This window comes from Stegostoma tigrinum, chromosome 6 (assembly GCF_030684315.1).
Source record: "Stegostoma tigrinum isolate sSteTig4 chromosome 6, sSteTig4.hap1, whole genome shotgun sequence".
NCBI classification, from domain to species: domain Eukaryota; kingdom Metazoa; phylum Chordata; class Chondrichthyes; order Orectolobiformes; family Stegostomatidae; genus Stegostoma; species Stegostoma tigrinum.
The window spans coordinates 84,864,343-84,875,286 of record NC_081359.1 but is presented as its reverse complement, the minus strand read 5'-3'; the positions used below and the strand labels follow the sequence as shown (position 1 = coordinate 84,875,286).

Genomic DNA, 10,944 nt, shown 5'->3' with positions numbered 1-10,944 from the left:
AGCACCCATAACTATGAGCAAATAGCTTTATCTTGGCCCATGAAGTCAAAACTAAAATCTTCATGTTCCTCCATGGTCTCAAATCAATTTAATTTCATTTTAATGGTTCGTATAGAAATTACATTTATAGTATATTAGTCATTCATGAAAAAAAATGTACAAATAAATAACAAGACAAAAGAAAATGCCTTAAAGATGTAACTTTAGTTTTTTTATAAATCACTTCCATTGAAATAATCAGTGAGTCCCATACTGACTAAAACAACATGTTAAAAGTTATCCCTGAGAATAGATCAAATGATTTCAGGAACGGATTGTCTTGCACCCAAGGAATTGTAGCCTGAACAAATCCAGCAATAATGCCAAGACAAGGGTGATTCCTATTTTTCATGACACCTTTACTTGCACCAACTTTAACCAAGTTTTAAAACCAAGTATACTGACAAAGTCAAGCGGAACTAATAGAGATTACCCAGAAATTAACCCAGATATTGAAATGAACACCTTTGCTGCAGGAGCATCGTCACTGCTGATCACTGAGTGGTACAAGACTGAGAATATCTGCATATTGCCTTACCATAGGGTAAGTTTGCTGCCTTCAGATCCACAGCAATATGGTCAGCTCTCAGCTTCCCCATAAACAGCCCTTCCAAGCCATTCAGTTGTGTCTATCACAGTAAAGTTTCAACAAAGAAATAAAACTGGATGAACCATCTGGTATTGACCTAGGCACCAAAAGAGACAAATGGCAGAAACAGCCCTATCAACCCTGCTGAGTACTCCTTGCTGACATCTAGGGGCTAACATCAAAATTCAGAGAACTAACTCATGGATTATTCAAGAATAACCTGACATTGTATGTAAAGTATGAATCTATGATAATGACTATATCATCAACCCTGAATATGGCATGGCCAGATCCAGCAGGAGGTGACAGCACAATGGTATTACACAATCAGAACGGAGTTGCCCTGACAGTCCTCAACATTGACTCTGGACCCCATGAAGTCATGAGGCTTCAGGGCAAACAGGAGAAAAGAAACCTCCTGCTGAATACTACATACCATCCTCCCTCAGCTGATGAGTCAGGACTCCTCCATGTTAAGCAATACTTGGAGGAAGCACCGAAGTTGGCAAGGGTGCAAAATATACTCTAGGTGGGGCATTTTGTTGGTTCAATGGAGAGTGCAGGATGGCATGCCTAAAAAATGACATGTCAACCTGGTAACACTATAAATCAGGACTACTTGCATGCCAAAACAGCATAAGTAACAACTCATAGACAGAGCTAAGTGATCCCACAACCAGTTGTTCAGATCTAAGCTCTGCAGTCCTACCCCAGCCAATCATAGCTGGTGGTGGACAATTAAACAACTCACTGAAGGAGAAGCCTCCCCAGATATCCTCATCCTCAATGCTAGAAGAGTCCAAGTGGAAAATTACCCCAAGTATGTCCCATATACTAAAAACAGGACAAATCTAACCCAGCCAAATACCAACTCATCAGTTTATACTCGATCATCAGTAACAAAAGATGTCATCAACAGCGCTATCAAGCAGCACCTGCTCAGTGAAGGCCAGTTTGGGTTCTGCCAGGGCCACTCTGCTCCTGACTTCACTACAGCCTTGGTTCAAACATGGACAAAAGAGCTGAAATCCAGAGGTGAAGTGAGAGTAACAGCTCTTGATGTCAAGGCTGCATTTGACTCAGTGTGGTATCAAGGAGCCTTATCAAAAATCAGAATCAACAGGTGTCAGGGGACAAACTCTCTGTTGGTTGGAGTCATACCAGGCAGATAGGAAGATGGTTGTAGCTGTTGGTCAGTCATCTCAACTCCAGGGCACTCTGCAGGAGTTCTTCAGGGTTGTGTCTCAGGCCCAACCATCTTCAGCTGCTTCAATGACATCTCCATCACAAGGTCACAAGTGGGGACGTTTGCTAATGATTGCATAAATGTTCAGCACAATTTGCAACTCCTCAGATACTGAAGCAATCAACGTTGGCATGCATCAAAATCTGATAATACCCAGGCTTGGGCTGACAAGTGGCAAGTCACTTTTGCACCACACAAAATGACCAACTCCAGTAAGAGACCATCTAACCACCACTCCTGGAGGATGATCTCAATGACCCTTACACACGTGTACAACAATAAAACAGTGTTGATAGGAGATTTTCCTGATGCTGTTCACTGTGTGAGAGGAAGAAAGGGCATTAGCTGGAAGAGCAACATTGTAAATGGCCCCTGTGGTGTTGTCAATGTTACACACTGATTGACATCACTCTATTAGTCTGCCGCTTTCCAGTGAAGAAGGTTTTCTAAGATTACAAAGTGATCTTGATCAGTTGGGTCAATGGGCTGAGGAGTGGCAGATGGAGTTTAATTTGGATAAATGCAAGGTGTTGCATTTTGTTAAAACAAACAAGGGCAGAACTTATACAATTAAAGATAGGGCCCTGGGTAGTGTTGTAGAATAGAGACACCTAGAGGTTCAGATGCATAATTCTTTGCCATTTGCTCATATATAGATGATAGTTAAGAAGGCATTTAGGACACTTACCTTCGTTGATCAGATTTTTCAGTATAAGAGTTGGGACATTATGATGAGGTTATACACTGTATTGGTGTGGCCTCTTTTGGAATAATGTGTTCAGTTCTGGTCACTCTGTTACAGGAAGGATATTAGTAGCCGGAGAGGGGTCAGAAGAGATTAACCAGGATATTGCCAGGAATGAAGAATGAAGAATTTGATTATAATGAAAGGCTGGAACTTTCTTTGCACTGGAGCGTAGGAGGTTCAAGGGTGACCTTATAGGAGGTTTATAAAATCACGAGGGGTATACATAAGGTGAATGGTAGGTATCTTTTCTGTAAGGTGGGGGATTTCAAGACCATAGTACATTTTTAACTTAAGAGAAGGATTTAGAAAAGATATAAAGGGGCATTTTGTTTTGTTACAGAGTGATTCGTGTGTGAAATGAACTTGCAGAGAAACTGGTGGTTGCAGGTTACAACATTCAAAAGACATTTGGAGAGGTACATGAATAAGAAATGTTTGGAGGGATATGGGCAGGCAGATGAGACTAGTTTTGTTTAGCATTATGGTCGGTGTGGACTAGGGGTCTGTTTCTGTGCTGAGTGACACTACAGATGTTTGAGTCAAATAAAGATCAAAGCACAGAAACAGGCCCTTTGGCCCTCCAAGCCTGCACTGACAAATTTTGATCATAAGGGTTTGGTCTTGCAAAAATAAGTTGACCTACACTGGTCACTTCAGATCACAACACTGTTCAAGATTTCTTTAGTTTTGAAGTCATAATATTACTTTACTAAATGGAAAAAGTACTAATAAAGTATCAACACTTGAACAATGCAGGTTAATTTACTTTTGCAGGACAAAACCCTCATGATCAATCACTGTAGTAAGGGAACATCTAACCTATACATCAACTAATGATACTTAAAGTATTGCCAAATTATTTAACACTAACCTGTCAGAATGTAGCTGACACCTCAACAGGCTTGACTCAGTGTTCACAAACTCTGAAACAAGGTGAATTTTCTGAAAATTTCCAGATCCCATCGGTCCTGTTCAAATACTAGAGCCCAGGAAATACACATTCTTCCTAGTGCTGGTTCCAAGGTGATCCCAACGTCGCAGGATGTGCAGTCTGTCTTTGACCTGAACTTCATTTTCCCCATGAGAAGATTGCATGGGCCTCTTTATATCCAGGAAATTTAGATTTGTTTCAGAGAAAACAATGTTTGATTCCAACTCCAAGACACAAAAATCCAGCCTCTTTAATGGCCAATGTTGCACAAGGCATCCCATGTTTGTGTTTGACATATCTTCCACCTTTCTTATAAAACCCGTCTTTGATCTTGCCTGAAGAATTCTTCATTCTCCTCCATTTACTAAAAAGAATGCCCCTGGTGTCCAAACAGAGCACTGTTTCCATTGTCAAGCATATTTTCCTGAATGGTAGAAGTATAAAAGTTAAATTCTGACCACAAAATGACATAAGGTGAAAGCCAACTGAAAGCACAATGTAAGGAAATTAGAAGGTCGAAAGGCAGCTTCTGGGCTGTTCTCGCAGCTTCATTGTCACTACCTGATCCCACAGGTCTCACCGTGAATAAAATACGATGATGCAAAAAGCACAAGACTTCAAATTTGGGAAGTTGGTGCTCCTCATCAAGTTTACAACATAAATCTTTATTCTACCAGAGAAATCTTGGGATGATTTACTTAAAGCACAAAGAAGAGTGCAAAAGGTCAGTCCTCAGTTTTATGCCTCTTCTTTATCTGGTGTACTGAAGTGGAATTTCAACCCACAATCCTTACTGAAACAGATTTTGTGCTGCTGTCATTATCAAACTGATTTCACAATTTTTCTGTCAATAGCACATTCAAGTATTCAATCACAGTGAAAATAACACAACTAACAGCATGTGAGCAAGTAGCTTGACAGCTGTGTTATTTGAAATTTTTAAAATCTGACTGTTTGAAGATATACCCAAAATGCGATACTTAAAGCAAATTACGTACCTGCCAGTCAAGCAAATCCTTGTCCATGAAGAATATTACGAAGCAGTCCAAGTCAACTGTAAAGGGCATTTTTTTTTTAAATGAAACTATTTTCAGATCACAGATAGTGGGAACTGCAGATGCTGGAGAATCTGAGATAACAAGGTGTCGAGCTGGATGAACACAGCAGGCCAAGCAGTATCAGAGGAGCAAGGAGGCTAAGGTTTCAGGCTAGACCCTTTCTGAAGATGGGTTTAGGCCCGAAAAGTCAGCCTTCCTGCTCCTCTGATGCTGCTTGACCTGCTGTCATCATCCAGCTCTACACCTTATTATCCCTGTTTTCATATCAATTGGATTTAATGCTTACAAGTGAAAAGATTTATCTTTGAGGTATTAATGCTGATGAATTTTTGTGAAGTATATAAATTACACAATGACTAATCCTAGAGGTAAGGGCTTTTGGAATGGTTGGTGTGTTCTTCTCAGATATTGTAAATTTTGATCAAGTGAAACTCACCAGAGCCTATGTTTTTAGCTTTATGAACCAAGTTGCATGGAAAAGGAAAAAAAAACTACTCTTGATCTAGAGATAATGGGAACTGCAGATGCTGGAGAATCCAAGATAATAAAATGTGAGGCTGGATGAACACAGCAGGCCAAGCAGCATCTCAGGAGCACAAAAGCTGACGTTTCGGGCCTAGACCTGAGATGCTCCTGAGATGCTGCTTGGCCTGCTGTGTTCATCCAGCCTCACATTTTTTTATCTTGGATTCTCCAGCATCTGCAGTTCCCATTATCTCTGATACAATTTTAACCTCACTGCGAAGCCTCTTCCAGGGATGCCTAACCTGAAGAAGTTACCCTCCTCCCTCCGGAGGAAGGGTCTAGGCCCGAAACGTTAGCTTTTGTGCTCCTGAGATGCAGCTTGGCCTGCTGTGTTTATCCAGCCTCACATTTTTTTATCTTATTATACTCTTGATCTATCGTGGACTTAGGGAAATTAAACAGGAGTACAATGATTGGTTGAATACTACAATAAAAACTAAACCCTGTACTAATATCTACTTGGTAAAGTATTAAAAGGACTAATTTAATGTAAAGATACATGAAAATATGGACTTTTAACTAATCGAACCAATGCCTTCCTCAGACCATCTGCCCTAATGCAACATCAACTTTTTGCATTAAAGGACAATCTTGCAAAAAGGGACATCCAGCAAAAAGATGAAATTCTAATTAGACTTCTTGCCAAGGGCAAATGTAAAAGGCCAAACTTTTCATGCATCTTTTCCAACCAGAATGATACCACTAGCTCTGAAGAATTCATTACACTCAAAATGTTAACTGTGCCTCTCTCCAAACTTGCTCCCTGCTTAGTTTCTTCACCACTTTGTTTTTATTGAAAACTTCTGTAAGTTGTGTTCATGAAATAGTTTCTTCTCAACCAACACATTGATTAATGTCTAGAAATTTGCTGCAAGTGATAATAGAATCAGACTTATCATTCTTTATACTTTATGTTGGCTCTCAAGCACCATATTATGTTATTTAGAACAAAAACAGAACTGTTGTGAGGAAGGGTCACCAGACCCGAAACATTAACCCTGTTGTTTCCTTCACAGATGCTGCCAGACCTGCTGAGCTTTTTCAGCAACTTTGTTTTTGTTCCTGATTCACAACGTCCGCAGTTCTTTTGGTTTTTATATGTTATTTAGAGATCACTTCCTTTACAGGCGCTCCACACAGGAGGTCTATCATATGTTTGAACATGGCAAGCAGCAGTATGACTTCTAAATTAGACTGAAGAATCCACATGGAAACACAGAATCTAAATCAAGAAATAAATTATAGAATAATGCAAACTAGATGGAGAAAAAGAATCAAGAGGGAGACAGAAAAAGAAAACGTATTTGAAGTAACCTAACAATAATTAAATTCTGAAGGAATGATACTTCACACAAAGTAAAATTTTAGAATCAGAGAGATTCTGTTTAAGAATGAAGGAATTAAGCCTTGTCACAGCATTAAGTAAATCTAGTTACACTTCAATGCATTAACCTGACAAATGTTAGTGGGTGCGTATCCCTTGCACGGATCTCAATGAAGAGTCTCTTACCAAGGTGCCAGTGTGTAACAGTTTTAGAAGGAACAACAAGTTGTGTTGCAACTTTCAGGTTTCCATGTTTAATGTGCATAAATGAATATCTAAATTTTCTTTCCAATTTGCTCCATAGTATCAGTTAGCACTGATCTCCATTATCCTACCTTTACTGACAAAATTACAGATCACTTGTTTCACAGAAATTTCACCTTGAAGTCTACACAAACACTGACTCAATAATTGCCCAGAAGGTTCCCTTGAAAATCCTGGAGATTACTTAAGATCGCATTTTAGCGCAAAACTGACCGCACAGAATGAAGCTCAGCTGTTAGATAAAATGTTGGGAAAGATTTCTAGTTGCCAAAAGTGAAATGAACCATTTTATAAGCTTTTTAACTATAGAGTTTCTTGCATAATTTGACGATAAAATTTCTAAGCTAAAGGGAATAAACTAATTGAAGTCATAAAACATGTAATGAATAAGGGCATCTGCTTATACAACAGACGTTTCTTACCAGTTTAAGACTCCATTATTCTTTGCTCAGGCCTCACGGAGAACACTTGATGAAACATATATCTGTCACCTTTTTTTACAGAACATAGAATATAGAACAGTACAGGCCCTTCGGCCCACGATGTTGTGCCAAACTATTATCCTACTGAGATCAATCTACCCTACATTCTATTATCCTCCATGTGCCTATCCAAGAGTCGCTTAAAAATCTCTAAAGTATCTGACTCCACTACCACTGCCGGCAGCACATTCCACACACCCACCACTCTCTGTTATGCATGAGAAAACAAGGCTTTAAAAAAAATCCACGATCAGTGGAGCCTGGGCGGGGGTTGAAGGGGAAACATGGAGTTCAAATGTAGGTGTAGCAAATATAGATACAATGCCAATTTCAGCCTTGCTTGGGAATAATGCAATACCAGAGTAACTCAATGTGAGCACGTCTCTACATTTAACAAGATTGATTGGAAGATATGGGAGTGAGGGGAATGGGATAGAGGGAAATCTCTGTTTTAAACAAAAATATAATAACAGGAAATTCTGAATTATCAGGTTGATCAATGTTACACTATCGGTAACTGACAATAGTTCACAGCTTTGTAATCTTATTTAGATAAGAAGGCTTCTCTCGGTCTTTGGAGTAGTGACTGTCTGTTCGCATAGCAACTATACAGCAATAAACCAATTATCATTGAGCAAGAGTGTAACAGGAATCACTGCCATATTTTAGGGTAATATTCTAGATCCAACTATCCTCAGCACCCTTCTCTCCATCAAAAGTTTAGCAACGAGGATGTTCACTCATGATTATGCAATGTTCAGAACCATCTGCAACACCTAACACCGTGAAGCAGTCAGTATCTCAAGACCTCAATAGCTTTCAGGCTTGGGCTGTTAAATAACAAGTATTATGATTCCAGCTGATGTTGTTATCAGACAAGTTAGATCACAGACTGAAACCTGGCTTGAAAGATCAAATTTTGATATGGTTTAGTTTTAACTGGGCTCTCATTGAAACATAAACATGAAATGCAGCACTTTTGTTTTTATGGTAGAATAGAATGTTATTAACAAAAATCAAACCATCACTTTATAATACAAATTCAAAGATTTTTAAGTGTACAGTAAAAGAATCCTATTAATCCCTAAACACTCTTTCATGCATTGAAAACGAAACACAACAGCATTTGTATAGTGCACAACAGTAGCAGCAGTGTAACGAGAGAGGCAGTACCCAAAATAGAACTCGTACACATCTCACACTGGAGTCCTTGTATTTAATAGCTCAGTAAGTTTAAGTCAGTTGTGACTTCATCTTTCAGACTGGAACTACAAATAACTTCTTCCCAGAACTATTACACACTTGAGGTTCAACGTGCTTCGCTTTAAGTAACCTCTTCACGGTTTTATCCCAATACATGTGGTATGAAACCAAGACTAATTCAGCTCTAAGGTAATCTAGTTCAGTACATATCCTTCCCTTCTCAGGTGCAGTTGTCTACACAGCTATCCTTTTTCAAGGGCTTCACAGTACTGCTCAAAACTCAAACTGAAATAAAGCTTTCCTCTGAGTTATGGGTGTTTTGTTTAAGCTTTCTTAAGTTTAAAGTTTTAGTAAAGATTTGTAGCTTGGGTTATGAGTGTGGTTGTTGACTTGGTCTCTGAGCTAGCTTGTTTTCATTCAGACATTTTGTCACCATGCTAGGTAACATTACCAGTGAGGCCTCTGATGAAGCAATGTCATTCTACTCTGATTGGAATTTATACTGTTCAGTCTGTTATGGTGAGTAGTGTCATTTCCAGTTCTGATCTGTATGGGTTTGTATATGGGGTCCAATTCTATATGTTTGTTTGTTGATTGCATCATGGGTTGAGAACCATGCCTCTAGGAATTCCAGTGCATGTCTATGTTTGGCTTGGGCTATTATAGTTATATTGTCCCAGTTAAAATTGATGACCTTCATTATCCAAGTACTGATATTAAGGAAAGTTTATTGTGTTGTTTTGCAGCTAGCTGATATTCATATATTCTGATGGCTAGTTTTACTCCTGTCTGTCCAATATAATGTTTGTAGCATCTTTCTGGGTCACAGAACAATCTAAAAGAAAAAAGAAATCCATTAATGGTGCATAAAAACTCATTCAATCTAAAGCCAGGTCTCAAAAACTGTTTTAAAAGAAACCACTATGGCTACAGTGAAATGTGCAAGTTAATTACCTACTTCAAAGCACACAAAATCCACAGGTACACACTGTTCAAGCAGTGTGAACCATCTACAAAACGCACTGCAATAATTCACCAAGGTTCCTTCTAAAGCACTTTCCACATCCTAGGTCTTGACTCCTCCCTCTGTTACTGGATCCTTGACTTCCTGACCCATAGGTTGTATTCAGTAAGAATAGGTGACAACACCTTCTCCACCATAATCCTCATGACCAGTTGCCCACAAGGCTGCTTACCTAGTCCCTACTATACCGTTTAGACACTCGTGATTGTGTGGCCAACTTGCGGCCCCAACTCCATTTACAAGTTTGTTGACAACACCACTGTTGTAGGTCAAATCTCAAACAACAATGAGATAGAATACAGGACAGAGACTGAGTGCTTAGTGTATAGGGTAAGACAACAATCTCTTGATCAACATGAGCAAAATGAAGGAGCTGGTCATTGACTTCAAGAAGCACAGTGGAGGGAAGCCCCTCTTTGCATCAATAGGGTGGAGATGGTGGAGAGAGTCAAGTTCCTGGGAATGAATATCACCAATCTGTCCTGGTCCACCCACATTAACACAATGGTCAAGAAAGCACAACAACCTCTCTATTTCCTCAGGAGGCTAAAGAAATTTGGCATGTCCACAATGACACTTACCAATTTTTATACATGCACCAGGGAAAGCATCCAATTTGGAAGCATTACAGCAAGGTATGGCAACTGCTCTTCGCGAGACCGCAAGAAACTATAGAAGGTCATGAACACAGCCAAATCCATCACACAAACCAGCCTTCCATCAATTGACTCCAGCTATATTCCCTGCTGCCTCAGGAAAGTGACCAACATAATCAAAAGACCCCTCCCAACCCAGTTATACTCTCTTCCACCCTCATCCATTGGAAGAAGACAGAAGAAAAAAGTATGAATAGATTCAAGAATAACTTCTTCCCTGCTGTTATCAGGCTTTTGAATGGACCTGTCAAATGTTAATTCTGATCTCTCTCTCTGCACCTTTTCTGGAGCTGTAATACTATTCTTCATTCTGTACCATACAAAATATATCAGGGTAGCAGAACAATCTGCCTGTATAGCATGCAAAACAACAGTTTGCACGGTATTTTGGAACATATAACAACAATAAATAAATCAAATCTGCAACCTCTACTATATAGAAAGACAAAGGCTAGAAGATGCATGGGGACACCACCACCTGCAGTTCCATTCCCTGCCACATTGCTAGGTTAAGATCGTAGAACTCCCTTCCAAACAGCATCCTGTAAATCCCTACACCCTAAGGACTGCAGTGTTTCAAGAAGGCAGCTCAGCATCACCTTCTACAGGGTAATTAGGGATGGATTACAAATGGTAGTTTGTACAGTGATGCCAACAACCCGTGACTAAATTACAAAGTAACATGGTCTCTACTCATTTTGTTGATCGATGATTGCTGCTCAACTGCTGGATAGCTCTTTATCAGAGAGCTGATGAAGGGTCTAGGCCCGAAACATCAGCTTTTGTGCTCCTGAGATGCTGCTTGGCCTGCTGTGTTCATCCAGCCTCACATTTTGTTATCTTGGATTCTCCAGC

The 10,944-nt window shown here is 39.6% G+C and overlaps 1 protein-coding gene across 1 annotated transcript in view; it reads left to right on the top strand.

The window, feature by feature from the left end:
- Positions 1-8,874: 8,874 nt before the first annotated feature.
- Positions 8,875-10,944, top strand: part of LOC125453573 (uncharacterized) — a 28,852-nt gene continuing 26,782 nt past the window's right edge. Inside the window, exon 1 of the mRNA XM_048533339.2 lies at positions 8,875-8,928. Coding sequence (XP_048389296.2) covers positions 8,875-8,928 — 54 coding nt within the window. The remainder of the gene's footprint in view (positions 8,929-10,944) is intronic.